This window comes from Narcine bancroftii, chromosome 11 (assembly GCF_036971445.1).
Source record: "Narcine bancroftii isolate sNarBan1 chromosome 11, sNarBan1.hap1, whole genome shotgun sequence".
NCBI lineage: Eukaryota > Metazoa > Chordata > Chondrichthyes > Torpediniformes > Narcinidae > Narcine > Narcine bancroftii.
The window spans coordinates 21805837-21821345 of NC_091479.1; the positions used below are offsets into that span (position 1 = coordinate 21805837).

Sequence of the window (15509 nt, forward strand, 5' to 3'; positions counted from 1 at the left end):
ACCAGTAATCCGAAAATATCAAATACGTCAATAATTTTGGCCATTTGTTTTTGCTCTCAGCCTCATGTTATATGTGGAGACCAACTTGTCCATAGTCCATATATGCAATGTTTGGCTTCGTTAGCTGTGGGTCTTCAGCTAGACCAACTCTTGTGCAATCCGCCAGTACCTCCGCATCAAGCTGGTTGCCCGTCTGACCCTGCCACCGGGAATTCCTCTGAATGGTCCTGGTTGGAATGTTTCTCCACCACTGTAAAGGCTGCAGAGGCATTAGCAAAGGGAGCACCGTTACCCGAATGTTTCACTGTTCCAGACCTGGAACCCGTACCAGAAGAGGAACTGGCACATGTGATGGTAAGATGTTCAGCTCAATAATCTTGAGTATGGGCTGTAAGAGAGAAAAATACTTGTATCTTAATGTGTGTGCGAATAGGTACAATGGGCTGAAAGGAAGATAGAACTGGGGTAGGTCAACAGATGGCACAGTTCAAGAGAGGATTATCTTTTGCTCCCTTTTCCTGTTTAATGCTTGTCCTACAGATTATTTATGGTATCTGTAACGTGCACCATGTCGAGAATGTACCACCAATCCTTACAAAGGCTGGTATAACTGAACCTTCTACACCAAGGTGTCCAAACCTTTTTGGTTGTGAGCCACATACAGAAAAATGCAAGGAGCCAAGGGCCAAATGATATTAAGCTCAGCAGTGAGTTCAGCATTTACGCTGCAAGAAAAGCTGTTTTTAGACCAGAAAATTCATTTTCTATCAAAATAACTGTGTTCACAACTGAACTGTTGGCATTACAATAGTTTATTGATGAGCTCACATATAACAGTAGGCATTTCTGTATCTGACGCTCTTAAATTTAAATAAATACAATAAAAATCTTTTAAAATTCAGAAAAGCAGGGTGTGAAATAAGAACAGGAGAAAAAAAAATCACAAAAGGGACGGGGCCATCTCCAACATACCTCCACAGCTCTCAGTGAATCCAGTTCATAGCCCAAGTGTCCACCTCTATGATGCAATGTGCAAATCTGGAGATAGGCTATTAAAGTTAACAGATTCCTCACAACTCAAAACAAACACGCTTCTCCTCGACTTCTGTGAAGAAGTGTTCATTTTCGGCTCTCCCTTGCTATTTCCCATCTTTTCGGTTCCACCGTCTTTAATCAACTAAGGTAAACATGTTCATCGATGAATAACAGAAGTTGTTCAAAATGGCAGCGACATCTAGTGTTGAGACTAAGAAGTGCAATCTAGATACAGTGCATTGGTAGAGGCTTTTTTCCAACAGGCAATATTCTATTTGATTTTTAAAATTCACGCCGGGCCACTTAAAAATGGTCAACGGGCGCAGTTGGTCTGGGAGCCGTAGTTTGGCCACCCCTGTTCTACACCCAAGACCTCGACCACTAACGAGGATAGCAGGCCTTCCCGACGTGGCGATGTTACTTTTCCTCCTTCATTTGCTGGAGTAAATTCAGGAGTGTCTTATCCAACAGAATTGTGGGAACACGAAAGGCTACAGGTTCCAGAAGGTGGCTCGGCACTGTCTTCTCAAAGGCATTTACATGAAAACTGCAGAGGCTGGGAATCCGAAATATTGGAAACACTCAGCAGGCCAGGCATCATCTGTGGACAGAAAAACTGTGAATGTTTCAGGACTGGGACCCTTCTTCAAAGTATGGCTCAGGCCTGAGACGTTGGTTTTGAATATATTTGTGTTCTGCTATGGGACTGGCTGAGTTCCTCCATCTGTTTTGTGTATTTATTTCATTCACAGAATCTTCAGACTTTCTTGTTTCACATCAAATCTTTGCTTCTTTCTCCGTGTAATGCGCTTCAAGTGGTAAGGCTTCGGGGCGTGCCCAACAGGCCAACTTAATTGGGTATCAGATTTTTTTTTAATTTTTAAAATTTAGACGTACAGCATGGTAGCGAGCCCATGCTGGCCAAATACATCCAATTAATGTACATCCCCACATGTCTTGGAAGGTGGGAGGAAACCCACGCAGATGCGGAGAATGTACTACAAACTCCTTACGGACAGCGCCAGATTCAAGCCCTTCTCGATGGCGCTGTAACAGCATTGTGCCGGCCAATTTGTTTTTGTTGCTTGATGATAAATTGTAAATTGTCTAAGGCTTATATTTAATTTAAATTTTCCCTATAATTAGTTGTAAAAATGCAGTATTGTTCAAAAATGAAAATAATCTTAGTGGATACTTTAGAGGACATGTATAGGTTTCACATCCTGCCATTTCTTCTCATTTGCAGGACAATAGTAAGTGGTTCAGTGGAATGGATGAACAAATTATGTCCTGGGCAACAACCAGACCAGAGGTAATCCCTTGTTTAGCATCTACATGTTCTGTGCTTGAGATTTGAACACTGAAAACTGACTGCTGGTCACCTCATTACAGGAAGGATGTGGAAGCTATGGAGAGGGTGCAGAGGAGATTTATCAGTATGTTGTCTGAATTAGAAAATATGTCTTGTGAGGCAAGATTAACAGAGCTGGGACTTTTTGGAGGGAAGAAGGGTGAGAGGTGACTTGATAATGAGAGGCGTAAATAAGATAGACGGTCTGCACCTTTTCTAGGGCGGGAGTAAAAAAAAAATCAAAGGACATCTGTACAAGGAAAAAGATGAGGTAAGTTTCGGGGAAACATCAGAGGTGGTTTTTTTTTAGAGATGTGGGTTCCTGGAATACATTGCCAGCGATGGTGGGGGAGACTGGAACAATAGGAGACTCTTAGACAGAAACATGGATGAAAGAAATATAGAGGGTTACTAGGTAGGGAGGGTTTGATTTTTTTTTAATATGGGTCGGTGCAGCAGCATGGGCCGATGGAACTACACTGTGCTGTAATGTCCTGTGTTCATCTCCTGTCCCTTCAGGACTGGCACCTTGGTGGAAAATGCGATGTCTTCCTGTGGGGTGCAGGACGTCATGGGCAGTTGGCAGAGGCTGGAAGGAATGTTATGGTACCAACTATTGCCCCTTCGTTTTCACAAGCTCAGCAGGTTTGACTTTTGAATTTAAATTATCGTGCTTACAATTTAATATGCAATAAGTCAATATTAGAGCTGTGGATTGTTGTAAAATTTTTGAAAGTACTTTTGTGTGATCCTTTCCTGAACCTTCAATCAAGATTCCTTTATCATGCAAGAGCACAAAATATTACATGAAATTGCCTTCTGCCTGCTATAAGGCAAAGCGTCGTCATTCGTGTTACCCAGTAAGAGAGAAAGAGAAGCAAAAGTCCCTTCAGAGTCACTGAGTGTCCGTGGATTTGCCTTCAGCGCTCCCGCAGGCACCCGACTCCTGCTCGATCCATCAGCCGCCAGAGCTCCAGATCCAAACCTCCAAGAAGCTTTCAGCACCGGAGCCCTTCTTTCCCTCAGCAACCTCCCTCATCCTGGTTTCAAGACCTGGTTCCCTTGAGCCAGTCTCCAGCAGCCCGCAGCTCTTGCGGGTGCCCTGACCACAAGTCGCTCGCAGCCTTTGAAGGTCCCTCAGCCACTGACCGCCCCCCCCCCCCCCCCCTTCGCTGGTCAGCCACCATGGTCATCGATCTGTGGTTTCATCCTCTCTGCTTCTTCATTAGAATCAAAGCTGTCTTTTGGTTTACTGAATCTTTTTTTCTTTTAGGCCGTGGGGAAAAAAAATACCATTTTTTTTCTGTTAGTAATAAGACGTTTTTGTGATTTCAGAATAGAGAATGACTGGTAATAAAATGTAATTGAAAACAGACTTTGGAGAATGGAAATTTAAAAATAATTGTTGGAAATGTTTAGCAGGCTGGACAGGGTCTACGGAGAGAGAAACATCGCTTGTATCTCAGATCCCTCTCTCAGAACAAGGGAAGTGAGAAAACATTAGTTTTAAGTTGCAGAGGGTGGCGAAGTGATGGATCAAACAGAAGGAAGATTGTTGAGTAGGTTTATATACGCCGTGGGCCAAAGGGCCTGTCGTGTGCTGAGATGTTCTGTATTTTCTCTGCGATAGACTGAAGCCAGGATTGCCAAGGAGAACGTATTGTTAACAGATCCATCCAGTTAGTAGATTAATGAGGGCAGTTAGATGGAATGATAACACACAAAGGGACATGTAAAAGCTGTGAAATGAAGATCACAGCCATTGTTACACATGGAACAGCTGAAAATGCTCCACATCAGGCAGTGTGGGTGCAGCCGGGTCCTGATGCAACGAGAAAATGGAATTTCCTAAATTTATTGAATTTGGTATTGACCATGTGAACAGATGCAAAACAAAGCAATATTCCTCAAATTGCTACTGAGCCTTGTTGGAACAGTGGAGGAGGCCACAGTCGTGTCAGGTTGCCAACTGGATGAAGAGTTGGTGGAAATTGAATGGAGCTGCTGTGCGAAGCAGCCGTCCAGTGCGGGGTTGATGTCTCCACAACAGAGCAGAGCCCATTGTCGTGGGAACCAGTTGCAGTGCATTCAAGTGAATCTCTGGTTCACTGAGAAGAACCCTTTGGGAAGCGATAAGGTGCACCTCGTGCAGTTGCATGGGCAGGCTTCCTTGAGAAGGGGAGTAGTGATGGAGTTGGAGCCGAGTTGAAATGCAGTTCAAAGTATTCAAGGAATTTTACTGGTGTTTACTTTTTCAGGTTATTTGTGGGCAGAATTGCACTTTTGTCATCCAGGCTAATGGGACAGTGATGGCGTGTGGAGAAGGCAGCTATGGTCGGCTTGGACAGGGAAATTCCGATGATCTTCACGTGTTAACCGTCATTTCAGCACTGCAAGGTATACAAAATGACATCTGATCATTAAAAACAGATGTTCTTGTTCATTATTCAAATGGTTCATATCTCGGCTTGTCCTGATGTGATCCTTGTGCCCTTAACAGGTTTTGTCGTAACACAGTTGGTCACTTCCTGCGGATCAGACGGTCACTCTATGGCTCTGACAGAAAGTGGGGAAGTCTTCAGCTGGGGAGATGGTGATTACGGCAAGCTGGGTCACGGAAACAGTGATCGGCAGCGCAGACCGCGGCAGATTGAGGCACTGCAGGGAGAGGAGGTTGTCCAGGTGAGATTGTATGCAGGAACAATTAGTGGCCCAATCGAAGCCAGATTTTCGTGGCGGTCAAGCCTAATTAACAACGCAATGCGATCTGGGTTCGAAACCGGTGATGTCTGTAAGGAGTTTGTGCGCTCTCCCCATATCTGCCCTGGTTTCCCCAGGAGCTCTGATTTCTTCCCAGCCCTTCAAGACCTATGGGGGTGGTAGATAAAGTGGGTGGCATGGGCTGAAAGGGCCCGTTACTGCGCTGTATGTCTAAATTTAAATTATCAATACAAAAGCACTTAGTAGCAAGTGCCTGATCTTCAGTCTGACACCGTTCCACCCGCCCTCACGACCTTCAGCAAATTATCAAATGACGTTAGTAGAAATCTAATATTGGCCCTGACAAATATTAACATGTTCTACAAGAAGTGTGGCTACTGTGGTTTTAAGGTTAGGGTGGGACCAATGTGCCTAAGATTTATTTTGTTCCATGCTATTCACTGCTTCTCTAATTATACTGGAGAGCAAATTTTTTCAAAAGGTTTGCTTCTGAAAAAAATGGTGATTATGATCGACAACTTCAAGCTGAACACAAAGATCATTTCAGATTTCCTGCGTCGTGTAGAGAAACCTGAAATGAACTTTTATTGGATTTAGCGTGTTTAATCGCATAATGATGCTGACTCAAATTACGCAGCGTTCCCAGTCACCCCACGCCAGGAGTCAAATAACCTCCAGGGATGCTGATCAAGCGGGAGTTGAGGTACCTAATTTCCGGGTGACAATCGCTTTGGACCAGGCAACTCGGCCATCTCCTCTTGACCTTGTGTGGTGTTCCATTGGCAAAACCTCCTCCAACCCCCTGAACTTTCAGCCACTTTTGATTCGCCTTCCAGTGGCAACAGCTTCGATGTAAGGTTATAGCAAAAATGTTTTTGCCCTGCCTTCAAAGTCAGGAAATACTCCCCACAGCCCTCTCAAGCCCTCTCCCCACTGTATCACCTCAACCTCCCTTTCTCTCTTTATCAGCATTTCTGCGAAAGCCAAAACATACTAATGATCTGATCATCTTGCCCATGCAGCCACGGGGTATTATTTTTTAATTTGAGTATTGTGCTCTTTCAACATCATTTGCTTCTGTTTCACACAGATGTCCTGCGGCTTCAAGCATTCCGCAGTAGTCACGGCAGACGGCAAGTTGTTCACCTTTGGAAATGGTGACTATGGTCGTTTGGGACTGGGTAACACATCCAACAAAAAGCTTCCGGAGAGAGTAGCGGCACTGGAGGGTTATCAAGTTGGACAGGTATTGTGTTACATTTCTTGCTTACCACATCAAAACCTTCCATCATTTTGAAATCCCTCATTTTCTGCCCGAACTCAGTCTATCCGTTTAATTAAAGTACCTCTTCCCCAGTAATATTCTAATAAATTTATTGCACAGGCCGAGATGTGCTAAAGTCTGCTATCATGTAGTCTAGTTGAGGGTGAAGTAGTGTTTAATAAAACTTCCTTGCTGTATTAAAGGCAAGGATATCTTTCTTTTTTCTCCCATATAGTCATGGGAAACCTTTAAAGATTTGTCCATTTTCTCTGCATTATTTAATTCACATAGGTCTTCGTTGTTCTTTTAACCATGATTATGTTGGAAACTCAAAGAATATGGGCCCCTTATTTGAGTCTTGGGACTACACCGTAAGAAATGAGAGCAGGAGTTGGCCATTTGATCGCCAAGCCTACTCTGCCACTCAACTGAGATCATGGCTGAAAGTTCAGGGGGTTGGAGGAGGTTTTGCCTAGCTTTTCCACAAAAACCTTGGATCCCTACTATGGGGAAAAAAAACTAACTCAATCTCTCCTCAGAGGCAAACCCTCCTAATCTCTGGAAGCAGCCCGGTGAATCTCTGCATCTCTTCCAAAACCAGTATATCTTAACACGTGATGCATTTTGGGATGGACGCACACAGTCAGTGGTCAGGCCTTGGGAAGTATTGCTGAGCAGAGAAACCTTGGTCCGTAAACCTCTGAAGGTTTACTGAGGGTGGTGATGTGGGATGCTTGCCTTAATCAGCCATGGAATCAAATCTAAGAACTGGGACGTTGTGCTGGAAAAGGTGCAGAGAAGGTTGACCAGGATGTTGCCTGGATCGGAACATTTTGGTTCTAGAGAGAGAGATTTGGATAGGTTGGGCTTATTTTCTGTGGTGCAGTGGAAGCTGAGGAGTGGCTGATAGGGGTATACAAAATTATGAGGAGAGGAGATTGAATCGTGGTGAGGGGTCTCATACAAGAAAGTGAGGAGGGAGCTCTAGAGGGGATTGGAGGGGAATGTATTTGGTTGGCATCTAGAATAGACTGAGTAAGGAGGTGATGGAGTCAGATGCTCTCTCAACAGTTAAGAAGCTTCCTGACAAGCATTGGAACTGTCAAGGCACAGACGTCTTTTCCCCCCATATCGTTACAGAGAGCCTCTGGGCCTTAATATTGGTTGCCCTTTACTCCCTATAGATGTGAATTTATAGCTATAAATCCTGCTGAGGTTTCCACTGCAATCCAGCTTATGCAGACTTTAGTATAGATGTGCCCAGTGGTCAGCATGGATTTGGCGGGCTTGACTCTGCACCATACGACTCTCACCCTGTGAACTCTGCACAAAAGCTGCCTATCCTGAGCATTTACAGCATTTTCTGTTTTCATACTTCCAGCATTTGCCATACAGTAAACCTTCTGGTAATCTGGCATCTATGGGGGTTGGTAGATGCTGGATAAGTGAGTTTTCCAGTTGCTTGAGACTGGCGAACTAACGGCATGATCCCAATTTAAAACGTGCGCGTTTTTGCCTATTTATCTTCCACAATTCTTTTTTTTTCTGGTTGCTTGAGGCTACTCCTTGCTTGAACTCTGGACAAACAGGGGTTTTACTGTATTTTGATTTTGGATCTGCAATCATTTCTAACCTGTGTGAGATTGTTATTTGTAGCAGGTGATTCTCACTCCCTTCAAAGTGCTGGATTTTTTTCCCCCCAGGTTGCATGTGGCTTAAATCACACGTTAGCCATCTCTGCCGATGGCATGATGGTTTGGGCTTTTGGTGATGGAGATTACGGAAAGCTTGGTCTTGGCAACTCAACGGCCAAGTCTTCCCCTCAGGTAGAGTTTACCAAATTTTGGGCTGTTTTCATAGCATATTTTTCTCTCCCAGATGCTTCATTGAATTAAAAAGTATTTAAGGGGTTAGTCAATTTGCCTCGTTATATTTGTGGAAAATAATGTTTGTAAGTAATTAAGCATATAATTCAACTTTCTTGTTGACTTTTCCTGCCGCAAAAGTTTTAATTTTTTTTTTCTTTTTGCAGAAAGTAGATGTTTTGTGCGGAGTAGGAATCAAGAAGGTTGCTTGTGGCACCCAGTTTTCTGTGGCCTTGACAAAAGATGGCCACGTGTATACCTTTGGCCAAGGTAAGACCACTATCGAGGTTTTTTTTAATGAATTCATTTTAAAATGTACCAAACAATTGAGTTCTTTTTGCAGTTGATTGCAGAAACACTTCTATGTTTGATGGCTTGATGTATGAGTGACCCGTCACAACGGTAACACCCTACAGTAACATCCTCCAAGGTTAAGTGTCCAAGGATATGAGTTTAAAATTGGGAAGATTTTGTTGCAATATTGCAAGTATTTGGTGAGGTCATACTTGGAATACTGTGTATAGTTTTGGTCCTTTTAAAAAAAAAAAAAGATGCTGTACAAAGAATATTTACCAGGCTAATTCCTGGGGTGAGAAGGTTGTCCTTCCAGTCGAGACTAGTTTGGACTTGTATCCATTGGAGTTTAGAAGAATGAGGGGTGACATTACCCAGACATACAAGATCCCAAAGGGGCTTGACGGGGTAGAAGTTCCTAAGTGAGTCTTTAACTTGAGGACAATTACATAAGATAAAGCACTAGTCATTTAAAACTGGGATAAGAGGCCACTCACTTAAATTTTTTCATTTACACATACACACAGTAACAGGCCATTTCGGCCCACGAGTCCGTGCCGCCCAATTTACACCCCATTAACCTACACCTCCAGTACGTTTCAAAAGGTGGGAGGAAACCAAAAGCCCCCCCCAAAGAAAACCCATGCGACACGGGGAGAACGTACAAACGCCTTACAGACAATGCGAGATTTGAACCCAGGTCCCAATCACTGGTGCTGTAAAGGCGTTGTGCCGACTGTGCCACCCTAAACAGGAAGGTAATAACAGACAAAGAAATACAAGCGTAATTGAGTCAGTATGAAATAATGACATGGGACTCCATGAACATTTTGGCGTCCGCGGTTTGGCACCGTACATTTTGGAGCTTGCAATTTGCGGAAAAAAAATCAAGACTTTTGTAGCCCTTCAGACATTTTGGTGTCCACAGTTTGGCACTGGATATTTTGGCAACGGACATGGCATTTAAATATAATGAATATAAAATTGTTAATTTAGTTAGGGTTAACTCTAACTCCCGTCTCCCTACGGTAACATCTCCACCCTCCCGTCTCCCAGCGGTGAAATCCACCTGTTAACATCAAAATGTCCAGCACCAAACTGTCCTAGACCCTATGAACAGAGCCCAAGGTATTTGTATCCAAATTTTAAAGGTGGCATAACAAATCATGGAGGTTGTTTCAAACAAACACTAAGAACAGGATTTGTTTGTTAACCAAAGAGATATTATGGGCTTAATGGGCTGGTGGTTCGGAATGAAGCGAAGGTGACAAAACTGCAGAGGCTTGCATTCTGAAATTAAAAACAGAAAATGCAGGAAATGTTTAGCAGTTAGGCAGCGTCTCTAAAGTATTGTTTCAAGTTAGTGGCTGTAGGAGAGAATGTAATAAAATTGGTAATCCAGAGACCTGCTATAATAATCCAGGATATGAGTTCAAGCCCCCAATTGAGCAACTGAATTAACTAAATAATCAGAAGTTTTAGAAATGGGTGGTCGTCTTAGTATTGACCATGAAATTACCAGCTTTTTTACTTTAAAAACCTACCTGGTTGACTAATGTGATAGGGGTAGGAAATGGTATTGTTAATTTTTAATTTAGACACGAACCCGTGCCACCTAAATACCCCAATGGGCCTACAACCCCAGTACATTTTGAAAGGTGGGCAGAAACAGGAGGAAACCCACACAGACACGGGGAGATCGTACAATCCCCTTATAGACAGCACAGGAGTTGAACCCCTGGCTCTGTCGCAGCATTGCACTAATGGCTAAACTAATCTGCTGTGTTTGCTTGGTAGGGTCTGCATGTGACACCAGCTCATTAGTTGTCTCACTGCTAATCTCTGACGTGCATCAGCATGTCACATAGTTTAAGGGATGGGTTATAAATCTTGACCTTGCCAGATCCAGTGAGCTAATATTTAAAAAATCTGCTTCTGTCTACATGCTACCTGAAGTGGTGAGTAGAGCCAAGGAGATGGTCCAGCAGCTGTTCTCATTGGGAGTCATGCAGCCATCCCTGGGGGCCAAAGCAAAGGAGGCCATGGACTGAAATCATAAAATAGTTTTAATGTAGTCCATCAGAGAGAAGTACAGAAGAAATCAACTAAATGATTGCTTCACAAGGGGAGGAGGTCCATAATCTTTGAGCAGAGGTCTAAGGGGGTGGGGGGAGCATAGCCAAAGAAAAATTGAGAATGGCTGGAATCAGACCATTCAGTCCAACTTGACTACGCAATCCAAAATGCCCACGTGATCTAGTTCCATTTCCCTTAACTTGACCCATGCCCAACCCTTTCCTCTCGATGTCCTCGTCCAAATTGTTGCATTTGTACTTGCCTTCGTCGCTTCCTCTGGCAGCTCGTTCCATCCACACACCACTCTCAGTGTAGAAAGGTTATCCCATTCAGATCCACTTATAATTCTGTCCCCTCTCAACTTAAATCTATGTCCTCTACTTTTGGTCGTTTTCCACAGGCCAGGGGAGTCTGTGACTATTTATCTCTGCCCCTCGTGGTTTTGTATTTCCTGCATTTTCTATTGATGTTCTATTTGAAGATCTGTGGTGAGTGGAATGTAGGTTGAGGTCTCCCGAGAACCTGATGAAGTGTCAGGTTCCGGTGTCACACATTATCCGTCTGGTGTGACACAGTCGAGGTCTGGCCTGGAGCTCAGAGAGATTGCGTACACTTATTCTTAATTTTAGATGAGTGGGCTGGGTTATTTATGCTGGTGAGAGAAGATGTTACATTTCTAGACCTTTGTAAAATTGTAGAAGCCTGACGACTCGAGAATAATCTCTGCCATATTTTAATAAATTTGTCCACTCGTGCATTCAAATGCGAAATTTAAATCTGTCATCTCAGTGATCTGATGAGCCTTCCTCTGTCCAACCAGACCGTCTGATAGGCTTGCCTGAGGGCCGTGCCCGCAACCATAACAGACCTCAGCTTATACCTGCTCTCAGTGGAGTGTTTATTGAGGACATAGTTGTGGGTGCTGAGCACACACTGGGTCTTTCCTCTGCGGGAGATGTTTACGGCTGGGGCAGCAACTCAGAAGGGCAGGTAAGTCATTTGAACAATTTTGGATTTTTATCATATCCTTAACGTAAATGCAAGAAGGTTGTTTGAAATTGATTGTGGATGCAAAATTGGAGAACACTGGTTCAAAATTTTACATCAACAAAGACTGGAGATTTTCCCCTAGAGATGCTCTTATTGAAACCATGCTCAGTCAATATAAATCCTTTCAAAATAAAACTGGGAATAAAACTAATTGTGAATAATAAAATTGTAACGACGACCTGTCACACGGCAGGGTGTTGGCTTTTAAATTTGTTTAAAATGTAGATACGTAGCATGGTAACAGGCCCTTTCGGCCCATGACCTGCAACCCGCTATAGGTTTTGAATGGTGGGAGGAAACTGGAGCAAACCCACGCAGAACGAACAAACTCCTTGCAGACAGAGTGGAATTCAAACCCAGGTCCCGATGGCTGGCGCGGTAACAGCGTCGCGCTAACTGCTACATCCAGTTTTGAGCTGGATATTTTGGAGTTTGCCCTGACTACTTTCTAAGATTGTGCTAGAAGATTCAGGTCTTCAGTCAGAGCAGGCGACAGGATGATACTTGGAAGCCATTAATCTAAAAGCCTAGACCTCTTCCACTTCCTATCAAGAACGTTAGTGTCAGTGAATGTGGCTGGGAGATGAGGGCTCTCCTGAGGCTTCTGTTGCCTCTCGCCAGGGAATCTGCTGGCAGCTTGGTATACTGCATCAAGACAGACAATGATCTCATGCAACCAGAGCTCCTTGCAGACCTGATTGAAGCGGTTTTTGGTCTGTTATTGAGAAGGCTCAGATTGCAGATTTATTGTCTAGAGTACGTACATGACATCACATACAACCCTGAGATTCATTTTCCTGTGGGCACAGCAGAATTACCACTTATTAGTAATACATAAAAGACTGTACACAGTGTAAACATGTAAACAAAGAACTGGAAACAGATAACGAATTGTAAACAAACAGTGAAATAGAGAGAGCAAAAAGAAAAACAATAAAGTGCACAAGTCAGAGTCCTTGAACAAGTCCCTGATTGAGTTTGTCGATGAGGAGTCTGATGGTGGAGGGGGAGCAGCTGTTCCTGAACCTGGTGGTGCGAGTCTTGTGGCACCGATACCTCTTTCCTGATGGCAGCAGTGAGAACAGAGCGTGTGCTGGGTGGTGAGGGTCCTTGATGATCGCTGCTGCTCTCCGACGGCAGTGTTCCCTGCAGATGTACTCAATAGTGGGGAGGGTTTTGCCTGCGATGTTCTGGTCTGTGTCCACTACTTTTTGGAGGGCTTTACGCTCGGGGGTAATTGTGTTCCCATATCTGACTGTGATGCAGTCAGTCAGTGCAATTTCAACCACACCTTTGTAGAAATTTGCCAGGGTTTCATCCCAAACCTCTGCAAACTCCTGAGGAAGTAGAGGCACTGACGTGCTTTCTTCATGATGCCATTGATGTGTTCGGTCTAAGAAAGATCCTCCGTGACAGTGGCTCCCAAGAACTTCAATTTGCTCCCCCTATAGGAAATCAATATTTTTTAAAGACTATTGTCTCTTAAAAATCCTAGTTTTCCCCCTTTTATTCTCACTGGGCATCAACCGTTGGAAGTAAAGACACAGAAATGCTGGAGAAACTGAGCAGGTCTTGCAGCATTCATAGAAGGTAAAGATATCAAACTGTCATTCCGGGCCTGAACCCTTCTTAAAGGTCTACTTTAGCTGACTGCAAAGCTCCCTAGGAGCATAGTCGCTCGAGAAATGTTTACTGTCCTCTCACCAGATGTCACTGACATCCGACACTGTTTCTTGAATATTTTGCACAATTAATATAGACGAACGATAACATGGTTATCAGTGAGTGACACGGTTAGCGCATGACTGGTACAGCGCCAACAAGTGGGGTTTGAATCCGGTGCTGTGTGTAAGGGGTTTGTACGTTCTCCCTGATTCTGTGTGGGTTTCCTCTGGGTGTTCCAGCTTCCTCCCACCCTTCAAAATGTCTGGGGGTTGTAGGTCAATTGGGGGCATGGGCTCGAGGGCTGAAAGGGCCTGTTACTGTGCTGTATGTCTACATTTAAAATCTAATAACAAAATGATGGGAAAAGTTGTGCTAATTTTGAAACTCATCCAATTTAAAACTGTGCAACTGCGAGATCACGAGGGCGGCACGGTTGGCGTGGCGGTTAGTGCAACACCTTAACTACCCCGGTGATGGGGACTTGGTTTCGAATCCCGCGCTGTCTGTAAGGAGTTTGTACGTTCTCTCTGTGTCTGCGTGGGTTTTCCCTGGGGGCCTGGTTTCCACCCACCCTTCAACAGGTTGTAGGTTAAATGGGCGGCACAGGCTCGTGGGCCTGTTATGCATGTCTTAAAAAAAAAACACTTGAAAAGATATTCTTATTTCTCTTCCTGTCAATATAATCAGTTTAAATCTAAATGCTTTCTAGAAGTAGCTTCTTGTCTCTAAGACGGTATTCAGATACTTGGGTGCTGCTGGGTTTGGAGAAGTGTATTCCGTATAGAAACAGTTTGTCACTTTTTGACTGTGCCTCATCCCCAGTTCTACCCTCTCTGTTCTTTTGCTCCCTATTTAAGCTGGGTCTGGGACACACCAATCATGTAAGAGAGCCAACTCTAATCACAGCCCTCCAGAGCAAGGGCATTCGGCAGATTTCAGCAGGTCGCTGCCACAGTGTGTCGTGGACAGCTCCTCCGGTTCCACCGAGAGCACCAGGTGAGCCTACTGCAACCCCATTTCACCAGTAGCTGCGCCGTCTACTTCAATAACTGTTGAGTTTTCAGTCACTAAAAATGCCTTCAAAATGATGATCAAATCTTGAACAAGTAGAGTTTTGCTATTTGTCAATGTAAATGATCTGTTTTAAGTATAATTCTCAGAAATGTACCTTCTTAAATTAATGTTCAAAAAAATGAACTGCTGTTATAAAGTTCAGTGTAGGCATGGTAGTTAAAATATCATAATCGCAAGATTATCGCCATTCAGCCCGTTGAGTCTTGTCCGCCACTCCAACATGAGGTAACTCATTCTCACATCTAGTTCCATTTCCCGGCCTTTTCCCCATATCCCTCGATACCCTGACTAATTAGATACCAATCAATCTCCTTAAACTCCCCAAGTGATCGGGCCTCCATTTTGGCAACGAATTCCACAAATCTACGACCCTTTGGCTAAAGAAATTTATCCTCCTCTCTGGTTTAAGTGGGTACCCGCTAATTCTAAGACTATGCCCTCTTGTCCTGGATTCACCCACCAATGGAAATATCTTATTCACATCGACTCTGTACAAGCCTTTTAGCATTTTAAATGTTTCTGAGATCCCTTCTCTCATTCTTCTAGACTCCAATGAATACAGTCCAAGAGCCACTAAACGTTCCTCATATGTTAGCCCTTGCATTCCAGGAATCATCCTGGTCGATCTTCTCTGAACTCTCTCCGACATCAGTACATTCCTTCTAAGACAAGGGGCCCAAAACTGCAGACAGTTACTCCAAATAAGGTCTCACCAGTGCCCCATAGAGCCTCATCAACTCTTTACCCTTACACACTATTCCCCTTGAAATGAACGTCAACATATAGCATTCACTTTCTCTACAACTGATCCAACCTGGTGGTTAACTTTTAGGGTATTCTGCACGAAGACTTCCAAGTCCCTATGTACTTCCGAATTTTGAATTTTCTCCCCATCTAAATAATAACCTGCCTGTTTATTTCTTTTTCCAAAATGTACAACCATACATTTCTCAACATTGGATCTCATCTGCCTTTTCTTTACCCGCTCTCCTAAACTGTCCAAGTCTCTCTGCAACCTTTCCATTTCTTCAACACTTCCTGCTCCTCCATCTGTCTTGGTGTCATCTGTACTTGGTGTCCAAGTAGTTGGTTTGTAAATTAGCAACTGTTGATC

The 15509-nt window shown here is 43.8% G+C and overlaps 1 protein-coding gene across 9 annotated transcripts in view; it reads left to right on the forward strand.

Annotated features, from left to right (window-relative positions):
- The window catches only part of herc1 (HECT and RLD domain containing E3 ubiquitin protein ligase family member 1), a 221413-nt gene that overhangs the window by 188030 nt on the left and 17874 nt on the right, over positions 1-15509 (forward strand). For 6 of the 9 annotated variants that reach the window (XM_069902884.1, XM_069902887.1, XM_069902886.1 and 3 more), the window contains exons 61-71: positions 61-354; positions 1507-1686; positions 2282-2347; positions 2906-3031; positions 4645-4783; positions 4887-5068; positions 6198-6353; positions 8075-8197; positions 8404-8506; positions 11427-11596; positions 14179-14317. In XM_069902884.1, the coding sequence (XP_069758985.1) occupies positions 61-354; positions 1507-1686; positions 2282-2347; positions 2906-3031; positions 4645-4783; positions 4887-5068; positions 6198-6353; positions 8075-8197; positions 8404-8506; positions 11427-11596; positions 14179-14317 (1678 nt within the window). The remainder of the gene's footprint in view (positions 1-60; positions 355-1506; positions 1687-2281; positions 2348-2905; positions 3032-4644; positions 4784-4886; positions 5069-6197; positions 6354-8074; positions 8198-8403; positions 8507-11426; positions 11597-14178; positions 14318-15509) is intronic. The other 3 variants (XM_069902890.1, XM_069902892.1, XM_069902891.1) reach the window with 2 other exon arrangements.